This window comes from Ornithodoros turicata, chromosome 1 (genome assembly GCF_037126465.1).
Source record: "Ornithodoros turicata isolate Travis chromosome 1, ASM3712646v1, whole genome shotgun sequence".
Lineage (NCBI taxonomy): Eukaryota > Metazoa > Arthropoda > Arachnida > Ixodida > Argasidae > Ornithodoros > Ornithodoros turicata.
In genome coordinates this window covers 140,154,906-140,181,034 of record NC_088201.1, presented here as the reverse complement: position 1 = coordinate 140,181,034, position 26,129 = coordinate 140,154,906, and the positions used below count along the sequence as shown (strand labels likewise).

Genomic DNA, 26,129 nt, shown 5'->3' with positions numbered 1-26,129 from the left:
AAAACTGTAGCAATGGACCACGATTATGAAGTCCTCTGAACTCTGTTCTGTTGAGAGTGCTCGGCATCCGCTCAAGTTCATGAAGCTGTATTTCCTTCATGCGGTTGTATAGCTGACTCAATGTTGTCCCTGGTTTTTTCAGTAGTCGTTTCAGTGCCTGCATGCTATTTTCAAACGGGAAAGCACTGAAAGAATCTAGTGGGCCATACTCTTTTACGTCATCTGCAAGATGTAGGAGACAGTGCACATTGTAAGAAACAAACTGCTTACCATACAGATCTGCAAATATCCTTACAAAATGCCCCAGCACTGAGCCGGCATAGCCAGATTTAGTGCGGCACAGGGATTCACAGGCCAAAATAGAAATGACACAGTGCAGTGTGAGAAAGTTCAGGTACAGTGGCTTGGCAAGCATTGATTTTAAGACAGCGGGGCCAGTGTACAACAGAAAAAGCCTAAATTCGGTGACTTTCCACCTATCGAGGTCATCAAGACCTCTTGGCTTTCTTGCGAAGTCTGAGGGCACATGACTTGCCAAGGCAATGTTTCTTTCTGATATCATTGCCCTTTCACTGGAACCCAGGCCAACAGATAATGGGCCTGTCCACTAGTCCACAGCAGAAGCAATTTCCTTGTGACACCCAAACAGACAAGGTGCATATAGTCGGGAGGTACTGTCTTTACAATGTCTATGGGCAACTCAGTTAATATAGAGGTACCCCGCACAGTAAATCATTTTACACCTTTATTTGCTCAAACAAGGTGTATTCTTATAAAAACACCCTTTTCTATTCCACAAAGAGTGCAAAAAGTGCATTACTAAAGGTGTAATATCGACATACACCACGTCTTATCCAATGTGGATCATTATGGGTGTAAAGTGGGGTGTTGAAAAAGGTGTTTTCCGTCGAATGCACCTTTTTTACACCCATTTGAATTGGGAGTATGGTGTTAAAAATGGTGTTTTATTTCGTGAGAGAAAAATTATGCTGGTTTCACAGCTCCGCTCAGCAAGTAATCACATTATAGACGATAACCTGAGTTAAAAACACAGTATTTGACAGGGGGGGATGTTAGAAATTTAGCTTATACCTTTGACTCGTTGCAAGCGTGGGTGTTAATTGCAAAAACACATTCCCGCCACCGTTACAAACGTTTCCCGCCCTACCACATGTAACCAACGTGCCCCAAAAATTTTTCTTTCAGTATATGATACATCCGACACGCCAATATAGGCTACTGAGGGTGCCCCAGGTCTCTTTATTCCTCTGCACTCACGTTGGTCCCACAGTGTTAACAAGCTAACGAGGCGTGCCTGCAACGCATTGCACTCCGGTTGAGGTTCTATGGTGAAACCACGGCTGGAAGTCTACCGCGTTCGCGGTGCTGCTTGCCATAGAAGCAAGAACGTCGAACTGATGTCTCGGCCAGTGGTGTCGGTTCGCTGCCGCGGAAGCTCCTATTACACTATTTGCGAGGGAATATTTGCTAGCAAATAATTCCATCATAAAAGGTGTTTTCAATAGAATACTCCCATTTTAAGGGTGTTTTTGTTTTTAAACACCCATTATAACAGTGTTTCATTAGGAATACACTTAACTAAAGGGTGCATCAGAAAACACCCATCATTTGAGTGTAAAGGCAACACCAAAAAGGTGTGCGCCATGGGACAAGCCATTTACACCAAAAAAGTGTAAAAAAGTTTACTGTGCGGTGATGGTCTGGGTCTAACTGCCTACGAAAGCTGTCGTCAGTTCTCAAAAATGCTGGTCTCGTGAAGAAGCACATTCGGTTCATTTCGTAACCGCCTTCATCAGTGCACCTCGGGCAGCCAGAATAACCCATGTGTCCTTCTGTGCAAAGGACATAGGCACGAGCAGGTGCATCACATATAAGTGAATGAAAGGTTACGGGAACAACTGTGTTGTCAACTATTATGCCTTCACGAAGAAGCTCACACATTTCATCGACAAACCGCTTCAGAAAATCGTTCTGTGAAGACGGATTTGAGCGCCCGCAATAAGCCTCAACAAGGAACGGTGTGGACTTTTCGCCGTTTACCAGGCACTGAATTGGCCACATGTCCAACTTTGAGCTCTTCGACAAAGGAAGGCCGTCAATATTGAACGAAAGCTGAACATGCGTCGGTAAATCGGTTCTTTGACGGAGCGCATCTCTGAGAGAAGAAATCAGTCCAAAATGGCAATATTCTCCAGGCGCCATGTCATATATCTCTTGACTTGGATTTCGAGGCGTTCGCATGAGAGTTCGGGCATCCTTAGGCAAATCTGCGTGGCAGCGATGTGTCCGAAGAACCTTCAATGGTGACGTCAATGCACATTGCGTATTGGTTTCGCTGATAGCTCAGGCCCTCAAATCATCGCTGAGATCGTGAAGATGCGTGTTTTCGTCATCATCAGAACGGCTGTGCACACAAGTGTCTTAGTTGCTCTCAGGAGCTACCCCACTTGCCCCATCAACGCCCAGGTGGCTCCTGGAAACCACAGTATGCTGCACAAGTAACTCATCATCCACCTCACTACAACTGTTCGTGTCAACGTTACCTCTGTCAACAGCGTTCGGCGGTACATTATTCCCTAGACCAGGTGCTCGTTGTGGATCACCAGGAACAGAGAGTTGTGATTCCAGCAGCAGGGTTCCCGTTTCCCCGTCCAATATTCTCATAGCATCGTGAGTTCGCGAAGAAGCTTTTTGATTCACATATTTTTGACGATACTTCGGCATGGTTGGAGTTGTCGTAATGCAGCGTCCGAAGTTAAGCGTACTTGTGTATCATGATGGAGTACATTTTCATCACGCAGAGAACAAACGGATAGACGCAGAGAGAATGCATTAATCCTGGAGCCCTGCGTATTTACATCGACAGACAATATAGCTTCCAACGCAGTTTTTTTTTATACAGAAATAGAAACTGCTTCACTCAAGAAGCGCACTTCGACAACACAAGCGTAGCCGCCATCCACAACAAAGCAATGTCTCGACTTTAGTGATGTGTCGTTCGCGAACAGGTGGGTCAAAGTCGCCATCTTGCCATGTATTTCGGCCCATTCCCCGCGTAAAACAACGGGGATCGCCATCTTGTGGGACGGTTGTTGCCAACATCGCAAAATCTGCCACCTAGATTTGTACTGAAGTAGAAATTATCTGCAAACATAGTGCACCGAGCATGCTATTTCTCAAAATAGCCACTTCAATCCGTATCCAATAGAGCGTGAGTTATGGCTGCCGTCGCTCCTCAATGGGTGTGTGGATGTGTTCACGGTATTTCCAATCACTGCGGACTTACGATCCTGTGAGTTCTGTGCAGTTGCGTCTGTGGACTGTGATGTTCGTTAAATATTGTGATGCTCGCCAGCCAGCTGAGGCAGCTTTGGGTGATGTAGAAGAATGTGCCCAGCGAAACCCTACGACGCATCTCTCTACGACGACATTGCGCAAAGAAGTGACTACATTTGTACATTCATGCGCGTCGTCCTGCGTATGTTGGCTAAAACACTTCTTCGTTAGTGCGCAGATTATGTTTTGTGATTGCCAATGAACGGCAGTACATGAAGTAGGCAGCTTCGTTTTCGCTTTCGCAAGTGAAGAATGTTTTCTGTCACAAGTGCTTTGTGAAACAATTTTCTTCAGATACGACCCTGAAAGCTATGTTGCGAAGGTTTGCCAATGGAAATTGTTTCAAACGCTATTCGTAACTACAAATATTTTTGCGACTGAGTTGTGGAATAATAACACACAGTGTATGATAATGGTAGACGGGATTTATTCGCAAATATATATTTGGTAATCGGTTATATTTGATAAGGCAAGTTGCATAACCACTTCGAATCCCTCGCAAGTACTCCATGAATCAATTTCAACCACCATGTAACTTTTCTCTTAAAAGTCTGGTTTGGAAGTGGAACCGCTTTCATGCACCTCTTTTTGCTACCGTATCGTTCATGTCATCCCCTTCCAGACTCAAAGAAAGGGGCTGTAGGACTGTGTGTGTTAGCTGACCTTTCTCACCGTCCAGTCTGATGACATTCATATTCAGACGTGGCATATACCTTTCAGTTCTCAACATATGCAAGCATATTGACGTAACATGAAAAAGGATTGGTTAGTGATGCACATGAATTAACAGAAAGCCTGATTGACTAGATATAACATGAAAAATGGTTAAAACTTGGCCTGGTTGGTGATCACGGAAAGGAAGTTGCAGAATGCCGTATTCATATAGTTTACTCTATACCACGAAAGTGTGATAACGTATATATCGGGGAATCATCAAGGTGCATAAACAGAGCGAGTGTTTTGGCTGGTTGATAAAGCACTGGTTTTTTTTTTTCAGTTGTTTGTAATTGAAAGGCGCATGAACACTCGTTTAAAAGAACATTCAACTAATACCTCTAATAGATATGGTGCAGTGGGGGACCACTTATCGACATGTGGATATGACAATGAAAAAATGGCTAGGAAGCAAGCGAGCTGGTGAAGATGATGCATAATGTAAAAACCCCAAGACTAGGGAACACGAAGTGACAGACACAAACGTGACTTTGTGTTTGACGTGTGTGACTTGTGTGAAAAGACATCGTGTTTGTGTCTGTCCCTTCGTGTTCCCTAGTCTCGGGGGTTTTTACATTATGTGTGGGATGTCAGGCAGAATTCCAAAAAACAGAAATTTTGTTCATGTGTAAAAAACAAAGTAGCCTTCTCTTTCGAGAGGCGCATGAGATCAAAAAAGAATGTAGTAACTGTGTCAGTAACCCCTGTATTTATTTGGATTATCTTTGTGATGTAAACAGGAAGTCCAACATAAGAGGGAATAAAGGGGGAGAGGAAGTCTCTTATGTATTTAAGGCTTCGTTTCACAAAATAAAAATTCTTTGGTTGGCAGTTCATTTGCAGGCATTGGCAGTTCTTTTTTGTGTTCCGTCCTCGTCTTTTCCTGCACAGGGGGTTTATCGTTTTTAACTATATTAGACGTAAGATGTGAAACAGTGATTACGTTCACAAAGCATATGCACAAATGAAGTTTACTTTGTTGTTGATCAGTGATAATAGATTTCTTAACAAAATTTGTTTGCTTCGCTTTCACATGAGTTGAGGCATGCATACAATTAAGAAATCTGTGCAGCTCTAAAAGATAAATAAATGGTTTGTGTTACACGTTACTAATATCTGCAAAATTCATATTCACCCACCCATATGCTTGTTGCTTTTTCCACACAAATGCTTCCTACTTGATAGAAGTGAAATGTGGAACACTGCCATTGTGTGGAACACTGCTACACAAAATGTGTGCATACATAGTGGCATTACTGTGCTGGACGTAACTACTTATTGCTTTGAAGTAAAATTTGTTTATGTATGGACATGTACAACATATCTGGCATGAGCTCTGTCATGTACCGTGATCGTTACCTGTGTCTGAATGGCACGTCGTTCCGAGGAACTTTGAAATCATGCGCACTGTGCCTTCAGTAAAATATCTCACTTGTGCACTTCCAAAGCGTTGTCTCTATGCGAAAATCTAAAATGCACAGATGACAAGTGGTTGCAAAGCAACATATGCGCTTTGCCTGTATGTATGCTCATCACAGTGAAGAAGATTTTCTCCAATCCGCAGGGATAAGCTATATCGAGCCTGCTTTCCATAAGCAGAAGATGCTGTTCCCACTGTTGTCAACCATCATACCAATATACGCTTAGTGTAGGCTACTCGTTTTGGTGCAGGAAGAGGGTGAGAGTTCGTCACTGCTGTACCTTAGAACTGAGCTGCTTGAGTAATCACGATAGAGGAAAAGAGGAAGCATCAAGTCATTGATATGTAACATTTTGGTAGACGTCTTGTTTTTCTTTTTTTGCTATGCCTTCTCCTCTGGTCCATGGAGGCTTCACATCAGGATTATGCTATCGAGGTGTGGTCACATTTCGTGATCTTTGGACGTCTGCATTTATCAATTAGGTTTTACCCTTAGCAGTATTGTAATTCGGAGTGTTGGTCGTTCCATCCTCCCCCTCCTTTGCAAATATATCAAAAACATTTCAGACAGACTTTGGCTCAACATGTAGTTCCAGATGTGCCTGCATATGAAAGATATGTAGCACGCCAAAACCCGCAACCACGAAACCGAAACTATCATTCTAGCTTGTGCATGCGTTACAATGCGAGCGTTACAACAATCGCTAAGAATGTCGAAGGTAATATGGGTTGGTTATTACTAACTTTTAGCTGTTTACTGCATCATTTTTCAAAAAATTCGTTTGTTTAAGCAAATATGACAAAGAGACAACAGCGGCGTTTTGTGCCGCCGTAACTGGCGCACTTCGGGTTTTTGGGTCTGGCAACTGCGTTCCACAAGATGGCAGCCTCCGCTGTTTGACGCTGATTTTACGGCAGCTTGACCCACCAGTTCGCGAATGAACAGTTCGGAATGAACGAATCCCGGGCACAAACTGAATGAACTCATTCACTATCGTCGATCGTACTCGTTCACCAGTTCGCTTAGACGTCCCAATTTTGTCAGGTTTCGCTGCCGTTCGCTTCACAGTTTCTCGTTTCTCCCTCCACTCTCCTCCAGTCGATGGTGCGCGTGTCGCCATCTATGTTCGCCGCTGTAAAGCAGTGTTGAACGCATGCGCAGTAGTTAGCCAGGCGAAGCTCAGCGCGCGTGGCCCGAATCTGATATGTTCGTTCAAATCAGTGAACATTAGGGATTCGTTCGAAAGATTCGTTCGCGAATCAATGACGTCAGTGGGTCATGTGACCCTGATCATTACTAGTTTTCTATGCGGAGCCTCTACCGTAGCCACTGAGGCGCCAAATTCGAAGTAGGCAGGCACCAGGGGACTTAAGATTTCTAAGTACTGATCATTACTAAATACGTAGATCAAAAACATGTCCGCTATCTCACATACAAGCCAGAAAGGGCCTTTTCCGGTATACCTGACAAATAACTTGGAATTATCGAGTGTAGATCACCACCAGCGATACGTGGAGCGAGCCGATCATAAACAAAAAATCAGAAAACACATTTTTGATTCTGAATACTTCCACCCATACGACGTCCGCCACAAAGCTCGATATCCACGCGCCGTAGTGACCCAACGCTAAGATTCCAAGGGAGACCAGTAAGAACAACGCAACTGTACGCAGCGAGTCGCGGAGAACCGAAGAACCAGTGCGCCGTTTGAGAGCAAACGATTCCGTTGCTCTTCGATTCAGCTCGCGAGTGAACGGTTCTCCTCGTTCTCCTATTCCTTCGATTCAGTTGAGTTCTCTATCGTTCTTCGATACCCGGCTTTGCGACTCGCCTTCACTGCTCTACGATTCATCCCAGATCGTGGGGCTTGGCCAATCACAAACTGGTAAGCTCTCAGTGTGGCCAATTGAGCTCGTGGCCTTTCATATTCAAGCTTCAGAGGAATGCCGACAGATGGCGCCCGCACCGGAATAGTTGAGTGTCGATTCAGTCGACCGCCGGGAACGGCGGAAACACTACCTCGAGCGGGAAGTAAGCTCGATCGTGGGTGGCTTTCGATTCTTACTAACAGGTCGCAGTGAGTCTCGCTGTTTCCCGTAGAGTAAGTTCATTCTTTTCGAAAGAAAAGTGCTGCACCGGTCCATCACCAGTTCTTAAATACATGAGAGGTCCATGGCGAAAATAATGTGAGAGGGTTGCATTGCTTGAATTAGTTCAAGGCCGAGGTGCAGGCGAAAAGAATGGACCTACTATGAAGGGGACCAAAAAGTAACTATGAAAGTGAATTTGTGTGACCAAAGAAAGCCCTGCCGAGAGGCGGAAGTAAGCAGAAAGTGGACTGAAGAAAATGTAAACTACGAGAGAATTACAGTGCGGCAGAATGAATTGTTTATTTTCTTCATGACAGCGAAAGACGGTCCCATAAACATGCATTCGCTTATCGCAACATATGACCAATATGGCCGGCAGGTGACTGTCAGATTTAACGCTGTAATGAGTTGTACGAACACATCATGGAACACACTCGACCACAAAACATAACTCTTACTCAGTTACTGCCTACAACCCTGCACATAAGTAGATGCCGGTTCGCCGTTGAGATAGGTCACATGATGTTATGACGTCACGGAAAGATGAACGAAAGAACGAATCTTTTGAACCGTTCAGTGAACCAAACTGAACTGTACGAACGAGATCACCAAAGTGAACTGGTTTCCCCGTCACTACTCGACTTGGCTTGGATGGCTCAGATCAGACGGTACGGTGATAGCGATGGCAGTGGCTCCCAGTTTGATTTTAACGTCCGTCAATACGAAACTGCTTACCATCGTGCTTTTTAAAATTGTTGTTACAGGAAACGGTGCACGGAACTCATCACGATAAGGAGTTGACTGAAACTGTTATTTTTAGCAAGGAGAAAGCAAGCGAAGTGCGTCCGTGAAGCCGGTGATCATATATGTGTTCACCTCCGTTCCAAAAACCGGAATTAATGTGTTGTGACTGTGTCACAGCACATATTGACACGTATATAATTGCAATGATCATATGTGGAACAGCGGGGAAGTTCGAAGCGTGTATGTTGTTCGTTCTGTAAGAGCAGAACTACGTTAGATGTGGGATATGCCTGAGACATACCTGGGACAACCTGGTCAGGGCACCTTGAACGACCGAAAAGAAATATCCCGTGGTATCTCTGTGACATCCCGGACGGGATGGACGTCCGTGACCATTTTCGGAGATCCTTGGGGCATTCATGGTTTGCTGGGCTTGTACCTCGTCTGTGCTTTTTTCACCTTCAAAAACTGAAGCTCGACCGAGAGACACTGCCACCGTGCGTTTCGAAACGTTCAAGTGTAAATAAGGGCACGAAAAATGCAGAGATGAAGTGGCTGCCTTTGTCCTTAATACGGCCCTCATAATATACCTAATACCCAAGCAGCACGCCAATATTGGTCCAATATTGGACCCATATGGGTTGCCAAGATTGCCAATATTGGCCCAATATGGGCTGCCAATATTGGACCAATATGGGGAGTGCAACCAGGCTCCATATTGGACCAATATGGGCTGCCCATATTGGCAGCCCATTTTGCGCCAATATTGCCAATATTTCTGTGATAACACCTACGGGGAGCCCGTGTAATAATAAAGCATTATGCTGTATAATATTCACTACTTTTGTATGATTTTTGCTTTTTTATTTCTGCGGATCTAATTGATTCACGTTCACATCACTGAAAAAAAAAAAAGAACGAAAAAAAGGAAAGAAACACGGCATTGCCCAAACACACAAAAAAAAACCGAAGAACAGGTGCCACGCCCGCGCTGAAGATCACAAGCAGTCCCACAGAACTGCCAATACCTAAGATCCCTCAGAAGCCTTCATTGGGATCGCAATATTCCGTGGACTAATAATTTCCACACCCGCTCCAAGAATACAAAGCAGCGAAACACTTTCGTGGCGGTGACGGACACACGCCAGAGCAATTTACACTGCTTGCAGCAACTTGAAATCACCTAACTTTACAGAATAGCCATCCCTTCTTATCAAACATTGTGTTTTTTACTTGACCTGCCGCAATTTCGTTACCGTTACAGCACCCAGCGACATTTTAGCCCTATGAAACGTCCGTTCGGGCTGTCGCGCATGCGCATTAGTTGTAGGACGCGTGATTACGCTCAAACAACTCGCTTGCTCACAGTCGGCTCGACCGATTGGCATTGGCATCGCGAAGGAAGATGGCGGCGACTTTCAAGACGTGGAATGTTGAGGTGTCGAACTCTAGCGAACTTTACGTTGGGAATGCCAAGTACGTTGACTGTTTCGAACAATGTGTATCATCTGCGGGAAGTTGTTGAATGTAACGATGTAGTGAATAGGGTATTTCACACGCTTCAACGTTCAATCTTGCCGTGCTGCTTGGGCATTTGTGCAACACGGCTACGTACCCTGTTCAGTCAATATGGGGTGTACGCGTGCAATATGGGGCCCATATTCCCAAGATTTTCCCAATATTGGCTCAAAGTGGGCAATATGGGGCCCATATTGCCAGGATTTTCCCCATATTGGCTGAAACTGGGCAATATGGGGCCCATATTGCCCATTTTCAGCCAATATGGGGAAAATCTTGGCGAAACGGGTCCCATATTGGACCCGTATCGCCAATGACCAGCCAATATGGGTCCAATATTGTGTGCTGCTTGGGTAACAATGTTTGACTAACATTCAGTAATAAATGCACTGCTACAACGAATTAATGTACTGAAAATTTGGTCCGGCAGTGATAATGTTAAGCGCCTGTTCATAGAAACACACCCACAGAAGGTACTCATACACATCTGTTTGCCCTACAGTGCAACATAATATCCGTAACTAGATGTGTAGCTGCACTCCATCTGTAACCCTTGATGACTTAACTGAAAATGAGGACTGTCTGGTCAACAACAACAACAAATAAATCGTGACTATGACCTGGGGGTATTCACTACTGGAGTGCAGTACACTACCCAATTAAACATTAGATGCGAGATATGATAATGAATTTAAAGTTATGTGCAAGTACAACAATTGAGCTGTCCTCCACTGACTGCACTACGCCGCAAAAAGGAAGGTGAATAGAAAAAAGAAACACATGAACCAACCGTCATTGAGCTACAGAGTATGACTCTACAGCGTCTGGAGCAAACTGGTAGACAAGAGGAACTCCGAGAACATCAGAAGGCATCGACAGTGTTGCACGTGGCTCTGACATGGGCCAAGAATTGCAGCCAGGTTGAATGTCTGTCGGCTAGCAGTACTCAACTGAGCACAGAGTTGCCGCCTTTCCATTTCGTAGAGCTCACATTCTGTTAGGACGTGCTCAATGTTCGCTACGACGCCACATTTGGAGCATAGGCGGCTGTCACACTTTCCGATTCGGTACTTGAATTGGGGAGTGAAGTCTACATTGAGACAGAGCCTGTGCAGGAGGGACGTAAAATAGCGTGGTAAACTGTCTGGAACTGAGAAAGACACAGTTGGATCCACCGAATACATGCGAAACCTATCAGTGATGTCCGGACTCCATTGCTGACGAGCTAGTTGCTGAATGAGCTCAATCAGAAGTGCTCTCCTGTCTCCTCTTGACAGCACTCTTGGTATAACCCTCCGATACTGTTGGGCAGCCGTTGCCGCTCTGTCGGCCTCTTCGTTTCCGCTCAAACCACAATGACCCCGGACTCATTGCAGGGATAAATGATGACCTTGGTCGCTTAGACGCTGAACTTGATGGGGTATATCAGCGACGGCTGGGGCGAGCAATCCACATATCTCCATGTTGGTTCTGCATTGGAGAGCAGCCTTTGAATCTGAGTAAACGACCCAGGTCCGCGGAGCGTCACACGATGTCTTACGCAAAAACGACAGGATAGCTTATAGCTCAGCCGACGTTGATGATGTACGGTGTGAGAGACAGTATCCATGCGACATATCGTCCGTTAGGATAACAAACGCCGACGATGAACTTCATGACTACAGGATCCGTCAGTGAAAACTGCAGTGTGGTCAGTATATCGACTATGCATCATATCCGCTGCTAGCTGTTTGAGAACTGATGTAGGCAATTGGTTTCTTTTGACGTTAAGACCAGGAATTGGCAGTGAGATCGATGGCAATGGAAGCGACCACGGAGGCGTCGTGAACACCGCTGATTTTGCAGAAAACGGGGGAACCTTAGCTTCCACTTCTATGAAATAGTTGTATGCATTACTTTGCTTCCGGCTCTAAACTTTTGCTGTTAGTGGATCGCGGCGGTGGTGAGCTCTGAGGCGCAAGTAATGGCTAATGGTCTCCCTCTGCAGTGAGACTTCAGTGGGTATTTCGCGGATTTCTGCTATCATCATCCTTTTCCGCAGCTTTCGGGACGCCGAGACACACCCTTAAGCTCCGTGCTAGAATGCACCGCAGTCATTGTTCCGTGCAAGACAAGTAGGCTATATAGCAGAGTCCCTCGGACTAGAGCTTCGCGGATGGCTAGAAGAGACATATCATTCATGCCCCACTTAGACCCAGCAAAGGACGAATGACGGAAATCCACCGGTGTGCCTTTGTGTCCAGGTGATCGATACGTTTCTTCCAGGACGAGTTGGAGTCTAGGATGACACCCAGGAATCTATGATGTGATACTTGTCTAAGAGGCGTATTGCCAAGGAAGAGCTGATACTTCCACTGAGAGCTTCCAAGTAAAAGCCAAGGCTGCTGTTTTCTCAGTTGATATCTCCATGCCTGCCTCTGTTAGGTACTGTCTGTGCAGCAAACGACTTTCAGATGCTTGTTCACGCGCACGCACGCACGCACGCACGCACGCACGCACGCACGCACGCACGCACGCACGCACACACACACACACACGCACGCACGCACGCACGCACGCACGCACACACACACACACACACACACACATCACATTTAAGCACAAAATGAACTAAATGAAATGAACCCTGCGCGGGCGTACAACAAAAAATATATGCATTTTTTGTTCTTTGCTTGGCGGTACTCTTCATTGCATTGGAAGATATGTCGTATTGCCAGCTTTTTGCTTTTCAATTTCATGATAACTTCTCTCTTAGTGTCTGCAGCGAGAGAAAAGCAGCCCACGAATTAAAATGCACAAACGCGATGTAAACACCGATGGGCGGTAAACACCTTAGGAAAATGGCACACATAGTGTCACTTCAACGCGCATACATATCACGAAACAAATAAATAATAGATACCGGCAGCGTCCAGTATATACGCTTCATAGTGCTCTTCATCGTCGTTTTCGTTTTTTCGTTTTCCGAGCACTATTTCATCATCCAGGGCACATTGTGGGAGTCTGTATGCTTCTCCCGCGTCTACTAGCGCACAGCCGGCACAACAGCTTTTACATCATCAGAAAATAGGGAATACTGCAACGAATATCGCGCAGGACACGGAGCAAAACGTTACCGATTAAACGCAGCGATATCTATTTGACACCTGGGAGAAGAGATCACAACGAAAAAATGCCGTTGAAAGTTCGAACCACGGTGGTATACGCGAGTATGCTTTGCTCCCTTTGTTCTTTCATTCTTCATACAGGGTTGCCAGACGCAAAGGTGTGAAGTCTCGCGACTTAAAGCCCCGAACTATTATTACACATGATGTGAAATCGAAACAATGGACGGTTGCAGAGTGCTCGTTTCCGGGATATACGGCAGACAGATCACCGTCGCAAGACGCGAATAACGAAAGATTACGAAATGCATGCAAGTATGGCGTCAGCATGTCCCCAAAATATCACCAAAACTGCACTGTATGGCCTATGAAAACATGTAGACGTATAGTAGCAAAACCTGTCCATACAATAGCTCATAAAGCTCATGCACGTAATGTGGCTCCGCATTGATGTGCCACACTGCGAGTACAACGCTCTTTTCTGAGTGAGTATTACATGCTGCCCAACATTGGCACTTGGTTTTCCTAAATACAAAATAGGTGAAGCTATAGTTTCATATCACACACTGAATCATATGAGCATGCTCAAACGTTATGTTTCACAGCATTGATGAATCATGTCACCGCATGTCTGAGGTAACGCATTACCGGCAATGCGTTACATTTCGGCAAGTAATGATATCTATTAGGTGTAATGGGGTAGGCAGTCCGATTTAGTCGTGACCCCCCTCCCCATTTTCTTCTATCCATCATCGTCATAATCAATGATGACTACTCACTACATTTTCCGAAGAGCATATCATGTGTAATATAATGTCATTATACTTTTTAGCGGTTGCATTGAAATGCCATCACATATTTTACGGATAATGTGTAATTGCATTAATCATTACTTGGTTTTGGCTGATCCGCTACTCACTGGAAGGTTTTTCGTGGAGACTGCTGTCAATGACCAGACCAAATCATTCATAGATTGCGATTTCACGGAGAATTTGCTTCCACCAAGAATATGCACCAAAATAGAGGACCCGTTGGTCCTTTCTAGAAAGCACATTCGAACACATGGACAAACCGTGAGAAAGTAGGAAAATGTGATCACGGCTAGAGTATTACTGTACAAACGTAATGATTTATTTACTAATGCATTACAAAGCATGGAAGAATAATAAGTAACGTAAGGAATTACTTTTCGAAGGTTATGGGCAAACATAATGCCCTGAAAACTAAAGTAATCAACCTACCTCTGGCTTCGTTAGACCAGTAACCAGTGTACACTGGTTTACACTTTACCCAGTGCGACTTCCAGTTATACCATTGTTATTCCAGTACTGCCAGTGACCAGTGTACAGTGGTTCCAGTGTACCTGGTGAAACTCCAGTATACGTACATTCAGTGACCAGTTATTTCTTTTTTATTGTTGTTTTTGTTTTTCTTTTTCTCTTCTTTCTTTCTCTTTGTTTTTGTTTTGCTTTATTGTTTATTTTGCTCTTCAATCTTTTTTTTCTTGTTTTCGTTTTTTTTAAATGGAGTCTCACCTTTTTCCTCTTTTTTCTTTTTTTTTAATTTATTTTTCGTTTTTTTTAAATGGAACAGCATGCCGACCTTGGTCTGGCAGACCTTTCCTTTGAATAAATATATATCCCCCCCCCCCCCCCCAGTATGACGTGATTTCCAGTATTCACAACATGACATCCAGTATTTGCAGTGCGATTTCCAGTCCAACCAGACACATTTCCAGTTTAAACACTATTGTTTGTTTGTTTTTCAACAATCCGGAACAGGCCGGAAAAGAAAAAGAAAGGAAAGCCCAAGAAGCTTATATCTAAGAAACGCTTCCATCTCTCCTGAACAGCGCACTGAGCTGCTTATTCTATACGGCCCAGTCCAAGGCTGTGCAGTCAGCCGAGAGAGGGTTAAGGTCCTAATGAGGACTAGACGGTGTTCATTTTATTTCGTAGTACAAGTTAGCCTAACACAAAAATACAGTTAAAACAATACAAATGTCGTCTGTATACACTACGCGCTTGCTTACGGAAATTTTCGAAAGAACCCTCAACACTTGATAGTTTCGGATTCTTCAAGAGTAGGTGACGTCGTCTGGAGCTCTGACGTCTGTCTCCCACCTCTCTTCTCCACCCGTGTTGGAAGACTGCAACCACCTGGGCGACGAGGCGGAAATGAACCTTTGAGGAGCAACGTTGACAGACGAGTTGGGTGATTGGGCACCCCGCGGTATCACATTTTTAAACACTAGATAATTTTATTTAGATGATCCTTCTGCATCACAAACACATACCGGTTTGCTCCAGACGCTGTAGCAAACCGGTATCTGCATGTGATGCGGAAGGGTCATCGAAATAAAATTATCGTGTTCCGTATATGTACAGTCGTATTCTGTATCTCAATGACCATTGGCGTTTCTTTGGAGTGTCTTTTTTTCTCGGTCTTCCTTTTGAGCGGAGTAGCGCGCAGCCAGTGCAGGACAGCCCAATACACCGCCCGCCGCGGCACAAAATATCACGTGATTGCGAAAGAGTGTATCACTGGCAAAACGAGCGCACGTTGGAGTAGTCGTCGTATAACTTCGTGGTTTTCGTATTTCGTGAGATGAGGCCAGAGTAGTATTTGCCTCGCACGTCAAGTTTTCTTTCGTATCTTCTTCGCGTAATAGCATGCATCATCGTAAACAACCATCAAAACAATGTGATCGGCGGCTGCCAAAGCACGTGGCTTTGGTTTGCCAACGACAGGTCGCGATGTCTGGCGCTGTGACGTATATTGTCTGCAAACAGCTAGTCGTCTAATGTTATGCTTGTACATAACATTAACTTCATTCTCATATCCCACACGTAATATTTCGCGTCTAATGGGGTAGTGTGCTGCTCTCCAGCTGTGAATCACCCCACCTGATACTCACGATATATTTGTCGTTGATGTCATTGTTGTTTTTGTCACATGCAGAAAACAATATTTTGGGAGAATACAGTGTGAGACATGTACATTGCGATGACATAAATTCGGTAGGATTTTGATTTGTATACGGGATTCAGCTCGTACTTGCATTTCAATGCTTCTCGTAGACTAAAAGCATTATGTATCACGTCTCTTCCAGCATGTTGGAGCTTGACAAACGCTGCATGTCGGATCTACTGAAAGGAAAAGGATGTGAAAATGATATTAATCTATTTTTGGAGGACCAGAAGGAGAACATGAAGGATCTGTTTGGAACATCGAAATGCCATTTTCAATGCAATAACAAGAAAAGTGCTGGTCGCACAACACATCTGCCATGGACTCTGGCAACTGTGGTCTCCATGACGTCGATCATCAAACTTGCCACATTTTAGGACCAGTGATCTCTAACTCGTCCTGGATTCTGAGGCATCTATTGTTATTTTTATGATTCATCATCTTAAAACAAAGTTGTTGTTGTTGTTGTTTATGATTATCGTCAATTTTCAGTTTTATCATTCAGTTATTCAGCAAAAATGATCACGTTGAACCTGGATGTGTGAACACCATATTGCCACAAATAGTTTCAATCTGATTATGGTGATATTGAATGCTGATGATAACGCTAGGGAAGAAACTTTCCGCAGCACTTCTTAATGTACGATATTTTTTCTCTCGCTTACAAATAACAAACCGGCACATCACATTATTATGTTAAAACAACACTAAGGAGCCATCAGAGTGTTACGTTTATATGGGTTTATATGTCCGTCCGTACATCTTTGGGCGACCACGCACAGCGCTACATGATCTCGTAGTATGTAGAAGAGCAATATGCAAGTATTCGGCGATAGAGATTCACAGCAGAAAGAAGACGGTCGAGAATTGTCTCAACGTATGTGGTTGAGAGGATCTAAATTTTAATCGGACTAGAATTTCGTGCAGAAGGCTGCACTCCTTCAGGTCTGAAGAAGTGAAGAAGTGAACCTGACCTTACCTGACAGTGACCTGAAGAAGTGTAGTTTTTCACTTCTTCAGACCTGAAGAAGTGCAGCCTTCTGCACCAAAGTCTCGTCTCACTAAGATTTAGATGCTCTCAACCGCTACATGATCGCCAGACTATATTTTCAAAAGCAGATTCGGTGAGCAATATTGCATGGGATAGCCTATCAAAGCTAACACACGCAAATACGTTTAGCCAATACCCAAATATTGTGCCAATATTACTCATACTTAGCGATGCTCAAGTAATTAAGTATTACTTGAGAGTATTAGTAAGTAGTAAGTAGTAAGTATTACGCTGAATATATATATCGACATTGACAAGGAAACAAGCAGGTACTTCGAATAACAGGACCATGAATGGTGCACTATAACAATATTCTAGAGGCCACGAATTACTCCAGAAAGACACCAAAAAAGAACAAAGTGAGTGCATTGCAACAAATAAAGACACCAAAACGGAAAAAAAGGACAATCGTCAAAGTTCAATGCGTCATATATCGAATGTCCATTTTCTATGTGTATGTGTGCGTAATCATGTTCCACATACTGTACCACGGGAGAGAGCAGTTGGGGGCAAGACGCAATCAACATATTTTAAAACATGTGGTACATCAATCTGTCTGGGTTTGATAATGGTGGAATTAGGATAATAGAAATTATCGAATGTATACTGTATATATCTATTATTTCCATGTATGGTTGGAAGTTGATTAGTTAAAATTGATTAAATGAAAAGCGTATCGTTTCTATGTGGAAATGCGACGACTTGCGCTGCCTGTCGGTGGGCACAGGGTTGTTTAATGATGCGGGGACTCGCAAGTGGCCATTGCTGGGAGTGATCTATATCGTCCACCTATTCTGATGCTAACTCGCTCCTAAAAATTCGCAGTCGTGAGAGGCCCTAACGGCGAACTGGGCAAGTCCTATTCCAACTAACTCAACTGCTATAAGTCAGCTTTCTATTATTGTCGGAGTGAGGCCGGTTGGCCTCTTAAATATGTAGTAATTTAATTTTATGATTATGAATTGTAAAATTATATCTGATTTTTAAATTATGTTCACTCGTAGTATGTCATGTTACACCCACTTTTGAACGGTTTGCAAGTCCTTACCCTTCCCCTTCCCCTACTCCGTTTACACGTACCAAGATTCGCTTCGCTTTATATCCTCAAACTCCACGGTAGGCTAGAAGTACCGCTAACATAATTTGACAGAATGAATAATGCCCGTGGTAAATGTTTCGCGAACGCTTCAGATCATTTAAATCAACAACAAGAAATTTATTTTGAGGTGATGAATGTTGAGTTTCATCGCCAGGGGCGATACTGTGCCCCGTTGCTGGTGGTGATGTGCGGAATGAAATAATGAGCCTCTTCACAATAAGTATCGAAGTCATGTGGTGTTCGAAAAGGTGAAACAGCTTTGAGGGCAGAGCATTGGCGGGCTGGATTTAGCCAGGGGCCAATCAATTTTAAGAGAGAGAGAGAGAGAGAGAGAGAGAGAGAGAGAGAGAGAGGGAGAGTGCATCTGATTATGGGATCCTGAGAGTGCGGTTCGGAAAGGTTGGTAGTGTGGGCAGTGAAGAAGAATGTGCTCCAGATCCTTTAGAGCACCGCAGTGGCAGCATCTGGGAGAGTCATCTTGCCTCAAGCGGTAACGCCACTGAGCTGTAAAAGCCACATCGTGTCGCATTCGATGAATTATTGCAGAATCTTGACGAGAGGTGTTTCGTGGTGGCATGCGGAAAGCGATCGTTGGGTCTACTATTCTCAGCATGATGGGGGGGGGGGGTATGGCAGTCGTCCATTGGCGGGAAGCGGAGTTTTCACGCGGCGTCGAAGAATGGTGCGATGGTCTCGTCTCAGCAGCGCAATACTCGTCCTCGTTAAAATCAATGGATCTCTAAATATGCACTTTAACACTCACAAACCGTAACTATACGTATCCCAAACTCGACAACACGTTTTAGAGAGCTTTACAAGACTTTTTCACCTCTTCATCCAGCCCTTCTGGTTGGTGGTGAGGCCAGCATTGCCTTTAGTAGGGTACTTAATTTTCTAGCAATATTGGTTATCTTAGTAAATTGTAACAGTAATGTTCTTATATAGTTTGGATCTACAACTTTAACATGATCCTTCTACTTTTTACCTAGTCATACTTATCACTACAGTTTTGGCCCATTATAGCCCTAGTTCCTTGCGCCCCATAAAAACTCCAATCCAATCATCAACGTATCATAAACCCCTGTACATAACGAAGGAGTGGTATTCTCTGTCGCATTACATCATAACTCATTGTAGTTCTGCCCCTGCATTTGATCCTGCTGTTGTTGTTTGACCCGCATCTGCAAACCATTATGCACAATTTAAAATTATATCCGGATTTTTTTAGCCGCTCAACGATTGCTGTCGCATTACTCCTCGTTGGGTCAGCAAGGGGACCGTTAATTGTATACCCTGCTTTCATCTATACTTGTTTTGCAGATGTCATATTCGTGCTATTGCGGATGATATTGCAGATAGTTATTTATTATTATGCATCGTTGTTGTTGATGTCGTTATTATTATCATTATTTTATGACGGCAACGATTATTATTATTATTATTGGATGGACTTTATTTTTATTTATTATGCTATACTTTGGTGGGCGAGTTTTGTTGTCTTATGCCTGGTTCGCAATAAATCGTATTGGATTGAAAAATTATAAAACTTATTATGCTGTATCTTGAGCTAGTAAAGGTGCCTGTATCGTTGCGAAAATCTTGCGTGGAAGGTGGACTTCCGCCTACGCTTAAGTGTTCGCGTTTCCACGCATGTTATGCAGTCCAAGCAGGTACAATATGCGTGGGCTATAGTGCACGTGGGCTAAGTGGCTGACTTGCACTTGCGTCATTCCGCACTCCAGATAACGAATGAAGCTAGATAAGCGGCACAAAGGGCCACTGGGGCATTTCCAAGCGCCTGTAGCTCGATATCAGCCGGCCTCAGTAACCTATCTTCATCAAAATGAAGCTCATCCTCCGGGCTTTCATGTCATGCCTCTTGTGAGAAGTCCAACTTGTTTTTCTGTGCGTGTATGTTTTCGGTTATGAGGTGGGGGAGTTGCCAGCTGGCAAATATGTGGACAAACCTTCGGCTAAGACAATTTTGTACAGCTTTTGATACATGCCCCCCTCCGACAAACCCGTATTCCCATGTTGCGAGTATGAATTAAGCATGGTTCACACAACAGCGTTTCGTTGCGTGCAGATACCTGCGTGCGAATGCGTGCGACATAAGCAATCAACCGGGATGTTCCCATACAGGGTGGTCCACCAATCATGATAAAAATCCATAGTAAATAACGTTGGCAAAGGAGAGAGATGCGGTCATGGGATTTTTTTTTCCGCCAGGAACATTTGCCACATATTGGTACCACTTTAATTTCATTTCAATTGATGGAAATTTAATTTCTTGAATTGAATTCCGAAATTACCCAAGTCACTCTAACGTTTTCTTTGCGCAAATCGGTTCCCCGTGGTAATTTTACTCATTATAACACCTGATAAGACATGTAACGCAACGGTGAGCTTCTGTCAGAGTATGTGGCATAGACCCTGCGACAGGGTTATCGACAATGTTCGAATCTGTCAACTACATCGTTAAAGTTGTTAATTCCATTTCGCTACTGCGTGTCTCTGCGGCAAGCGAAAGTTTGTGAATTTTGAAACCCTTGGCATTTTCGAACACATATTTACAAAGGAGTCTCTAAAAAACATAATAATGGATATCGTGCAATCATGATTGCCCTCTGGGCAGCCCGAGTACAGGCGCGTCGGTTCCGTGAACGGCACCACGGTCAACAAACCTGATAAAACCGACAAAATTTGCTCATCGATGTCCGTTACAGATTCCTTAGGGAGGACGTCAGCCTGTTCCTTTGCCGCCGTTACGAATTTTCGCCGTTTTCTTTCTCGCTCTCTCTCTCTTTTCTGCACTCTGGTACCTTACACCGGCCGCCACTCTGCTTTGCTTTTTTGTGCTTACCTGACAGCGTTTACAAGCTGCTCCCATAGGACACTCTTCTGGTCCATGGTGAATAGCGAAGAGCAAGGTCTTGACAGGAATCAGGTGCTGCTCCACGTAGTTGAGCAGCTCGTCCAACTGACCCAAGCAGCACAGCGCGTCGGGAGAACTTCGGTCCGAAGGCGGTATGAGGTACGATAGTACCGGGCCCGACATCAGACCTGTACCGGTTTTGCAACACCGGGAACACATCGGACAAAAATTGGGTCTTGGTACCGGAGCCCGGCGTGAACCCGACTGGTTCCCGGTGCTGAGTAGGAGCCTACCCTCCCCTTCCTCCTCGCCCACTTTTATGGTTCATTATTCGCTTTTATGGCTAGATTTTTATTTTTTCAAACGCATTTCAAACGCAGTACACTTTCCGAACCGAGCAGTAAAAGGAAAACTGAATATTTCTGCACTACTTCTTGGATTTAAATTGGCCGCAATTTTAGTACCGCCAGTTTTTTAACCTACCACAGAAAAAAGCTTTCCTCCTACGGCTGTTCGGAAGGTGTTCTGCATCCAAAGAGGACAAGACGATCACGTGACACTCTCATTTATTACTGTACTCATTACTACATATTTTGCAGCCTACCAAAACCGCTACAAAACGGCACTCATTTGGACTCTACTACTTGCTGGGCAAAACTACAAAAAGTATGATAAAACACCTTTGCATGAGTAGAAGTGACTACAAGTGAACAACCAACAGCGTTACTAAACAACACTCGTCTGGACTCAGTGGTACTTGCTTGACAAAAGGAAAGTATAATGAAGCACCCTTGCAGGCTCCAATAAGGCTCACTGCAGCAATATATCTAAAAGTAAAAAAAAAGGCACAGTAAAAGCAGTCACAAGACACGAAACCAAAACCGTGTGCAAGTCAAATGCAGTTGGGAGAGCTCAAACATGGAGAAATTTAACCGAGGCCAATACTGTCCCACAAAGTAAAAATGCAAGACGTTGCATGGTAAATTTAAGTAGTCAAGTTAAGTTAAAGTAAAGTTAACAGGTTCTACGAAGCACGGCCATGCAGCCCACTTTGCATGTAATAACATGAAATAAAGTGAGCTCAGGTGGGAAAGTCAGTACACTGCCCCACAACTAATGGCTAGAAAATTTTGAGGCAAGTGTTTAAAGAATCATGAAAAAAATGGAAGGCTGTGCACAGTAAGGGTGGTGCACAGAAAAAACAAAGGCAGTCCACAGCAAGTAGTGTTCAAAGTCCCGGTCACACAGGCACTTACCAAGCTCTACACCCGTGGTGGTGGTGCTTCAGCTTCGCTGCTGGCAGTGTAGTCACGTCATAAACGTCTTAACTCCCGGCCCCCATCACGATCCGTAGCCCCAGCAAGGTAACGACCTTCTCGAATTCTCCACTGGATCTCCTTATCTGTGACTCTCTTATGTCTACTACTTCTTCTGGGCCCCTTTCAGGCTCTATCTCAGAACCATGGAGTTGGACAAGAGCTTTTTCATCACAATTCTTACGCTCTCATCTAGGACAGAGCCTCCAAGTCGGGATAACATGATGTTCTGCAAGACAGTTGGAACCAATGCCATAATGACTTAGCATTAGCTGCACACATCACTATAAAGCAGAGTTGTACACGTTTCACAAGCAATTGCGTCAATAGTCATAGATTGCTTTTCTGAGTAATTTTTACTGTAATCGATTAGTTTCATGACAAAGTAATTTTTAAGTGATCTGTTTACAATTACATCATTCCAATCAATTATACAAGTAAATTATTACTTTTTCCACATACTGTGGCAAACACCGAACTCCCACTAAGACCACCTGTTTCATCAGTCCGTTGCGACTAACAAGTAATTTGTAACGGTAAAAACCACTTCTCACACAAGTAATAGTAACAGTAATCGATTACTGTTTTTGAGGAACGTGTACAACTACGCTCTAAAAGCAAGATAGCAGTGCTATATAGAAGGGATTCTTTACTACATCAGTTTCACCAACCACAACAGAAAAAAATCTAAAAAGGGATTAGGTCTTTTACAGCATGAAAGACTGCCCGCTCAACACAAAGCACTGCGACAGAAGCGGTCGTATCAGGCATTTGTAGCATGGAATTATTGTGTTGCAGCAAGAAACTGTCTCAGTGTGTGGACTTCCTAACCAGAGTATGCTTCATCTCCTCATCCATTAGCGCGCTCTCGAGCTGCTGGAGTTCATCATCTGTGCCCAAATGAAGTCCTGGAAGACTGCTGCTCCTCCATAGATTCTCCTGCGTTCCAACCCAGCAGGCAATTTCTTCGATACGGCGCGCCATCAGCATCATTGATCTTTTGACATCCACGATCAAGGTTGTCAGAGTCCGCTCAAAACCTGAAAGCCACTGCAATTTAGTAAAGAGGCTAGCCGCACACATGCACCACGCATCACTGTACCTTGCTGCCATTCTCTTTGTGGTGCCTGGATATCCCTGAATGACGAATCTTGGGCTCTGGTTCGAACTGTAAGTTAAAGCCTGCAAATGTTGTATGAAAGAACATTTATGAATTAGAACAGCAAACGGCAATGTGACACTAAGTGATGCATCCTCGCAGGCAAAACTCATTAAGAGGAGAAGGGTGAAAAACAAAGGTGTTGAGAAAGCATAACCGACATGCTATATTTACATGCCGATGTAGTGATGGTGATCTGGAGATATAGTGAGAAGTCACACTGTCCTCAACGTTTTTTTTTTACTCTCACATTTTGAAAAATGAGGCCTTTTCAAGCCACCATTGACCGTGGCACAAAACAAGTGTCAAAAACGTCGTGTGAACCCAGGTAAACAATACGCTGTACAAGTGCGTTTCTACGCATGAGAGGAGGCATGTGAGAAGGAAGAGAGAGTGTGCCACTGTAGCCAATAGGGCTTTCTGAGAGAAGTCACAGAGAGGAGATATAAGCAGAACACTCGGTTACTTCCAGAGCGTATAGGTGGATGATGATGATGATGATGAGGGCTTTTTGCTGCTGTATGTGATTGGTGAACTTGCACTACTTCAGGACGCATTTAGCCATGCAGACGCATCATGCACTGCAACCTATGGCATGTAATAAATAACCAGTGAGACAAAACAGTTCTGCAGGGAATCTGGTCCTGTGAACCCCAAGCAACTTCATCTGCAGTTGGAGCTTTGAAAAGATGGAACGCAAATGCTGGATGGCATACAGTGGCAAAACTGACACTACCAAGCAAATCAAGCGTCTCACAAATAACACATGGACACCAATCTTTTTATTAATAACTTGATGAATTACAAAGAAAGCTGGCGCAAAAATGTTATTTTCACCACACGCATATATAGTCTGTCTCACTGTTGGCTAACCATTGCAACTGAATGTCCTCCCCTCATATCGCGTCTGTGCACGTAGTCTTGCTGGTCTGAGAATTATCATGTTGGTCTCGTGCGTGTGTGGTCATGGGTTTGAGAAGCTGGACATGCACACATTTGAATTTTGTTTCTCTCATATCGTGTCTGAGTCACATTTTTCGCATATGAGAAAAGTGGAGTAAATGGGGGCTATAAAACCTCCAGGCCACAGTGAAAGGGACAGCCCCCAAGCAGCTGGCTGTTTGTGCCACAAGTGCAACAAAGATAGCGTCCACTTTGTTTATCGTGCTCGTTTTATCAGAGACAGATCGCGTCACAAAAGTAGCGATAAAGGGAAGCCAGAATTTCTTTGTGCACTACTGGAGTTATAAACAGGCGCTACTTGCTATGTATCATGTCTCACTTATCTAAACTGAAGCAGCACAACAGTACTGCAATTTGACGCATATCAGCCACGGCTTTTAAGAGTTTTTTTTTTTCTCACGAGCGCTCTGCGGCTGATCTCCCGACTATTTTTAGCTGGCATTTTCTCCATACGCCAGTTTTAACGAAAGGGCGGACAGTGTCTCTGGAACGGGACAACATTCGAGTAGATTGATCTTCCTGGTGCATATCCCTGAAGGAGCTTTAACAAAAGTGGGGACACTGCCTCACGTCTTCTGGATCTCTGACCTATGAATTCATGAAGAACGCCCAACAAGGGCACAATACTATCTTGGTAGAACTCTAGAGCTCACCTCCTTTGTTGTACACTAGGCCGACCTTAAGTATCGACCACAGGCTTTATGGCCTTCTCTATAGTCTCCTTTGTCGCACAAATCAGCAGTCTCGTATTGCCCGCGGCTTATCCGCATCCTCCGGCTTATCTGTTGTGTGGCTTATGCACGTGAAATTTCGCTTTATCGCTCTCTTCCTGCAGCGATGTGTCCCCATTAAGAAGAGCACCCTGTACGTTGGTCTGCTGATATGTGTGGAAAGTGTGGTGGCGGTAGCCGAGGCAACAGGAAAAAGTACCTTCCCACTAAAGGAGTGAAACCTAAGATCACCTAATCACAGTTCCAGCGCAATAACCACTACACCAGGAAAACAATGTGCACATAATTCAATATGAGAAGAGGACGTCCAAGGGTGGGAACAAGTCCAATCCTAAAAGCACTGCTGTCTAAAAATAGTGTTTCACTACAAATGCCCTGGAGATAATGGCCTGTGCTTGGAGTGACTTCAATATTGTTCAGTGTTTCAAACCGTTCGTGCAAACATCGTTTCCAGCATATCAAACATACCAGTCCTGAAGCTACTGTATCCGCCTTTCATTTGCATAACATGAGTGACTCATGCACTTCATATCGGACATGGTGCAACAAAGCAATTATAGGCAGGGCATGCAGTACTAAGGCATTGCATCAAGGTTATTAAACAAGTATCTCACCAATATTCACAGGAATTTCAATGAAGCTGTTCTACAGTGGACTTAAAGATTTTTTTCCCGCACATGATATCAGTATGGAATGCGCTGCCTGAAAATGCCCTACGTGCAGAAAATCTAAGCATGTTCTTTAACCAGATGGGATGTCCTCCGTAACACATCTATAGGTTCCTTTTGTTATATTTCCTTGCCGTATTGTACTTAGTGCTCTGCTGTTGTTCTGATATCTCTTTTCCCACTTCATTTTGTTGTATTGTATTTACTGCTAGTTCTCCAGTGGGTTCCAGCCCATTGTGGTGTCGTGGGGAACGAGCAGGCCGACAGCGCCGCAGAAGCAGCACTCTCGTCTCGGAACCGGACCCGTATTGTTCTGCTCAGAGGAGACCGCCGTTCAATTCTGCGACGT

General features: G+C 44.2%; 1 protein-coding gene across 1 annotated transcript in view; it reads left to right on the top strand.

Annotated features, from left to right (window-relative positions):
* Window positions 1-17,158, top strand: part of LOC135369965 (uncharacterized) — a 53,833-nt gene extending 36,675 nt beyond the window's left edge. The window contains exon 3 of the mRNA XM_064603582.1: window positions 16,061-17,158. Within this exon, the coding sequence (XP_064459652.1) occupies window positions 16,061-16,295 (235 nt within the window). The 3' untranslated portion in view covers window positions 16,296-17,158. The remainder of the gene's footprint in view (window positions 1-16,060) is intronic.
* The last annotated feature ends 8,971 nt before the right edge of the window (window positions 17,159-26,129 follow it).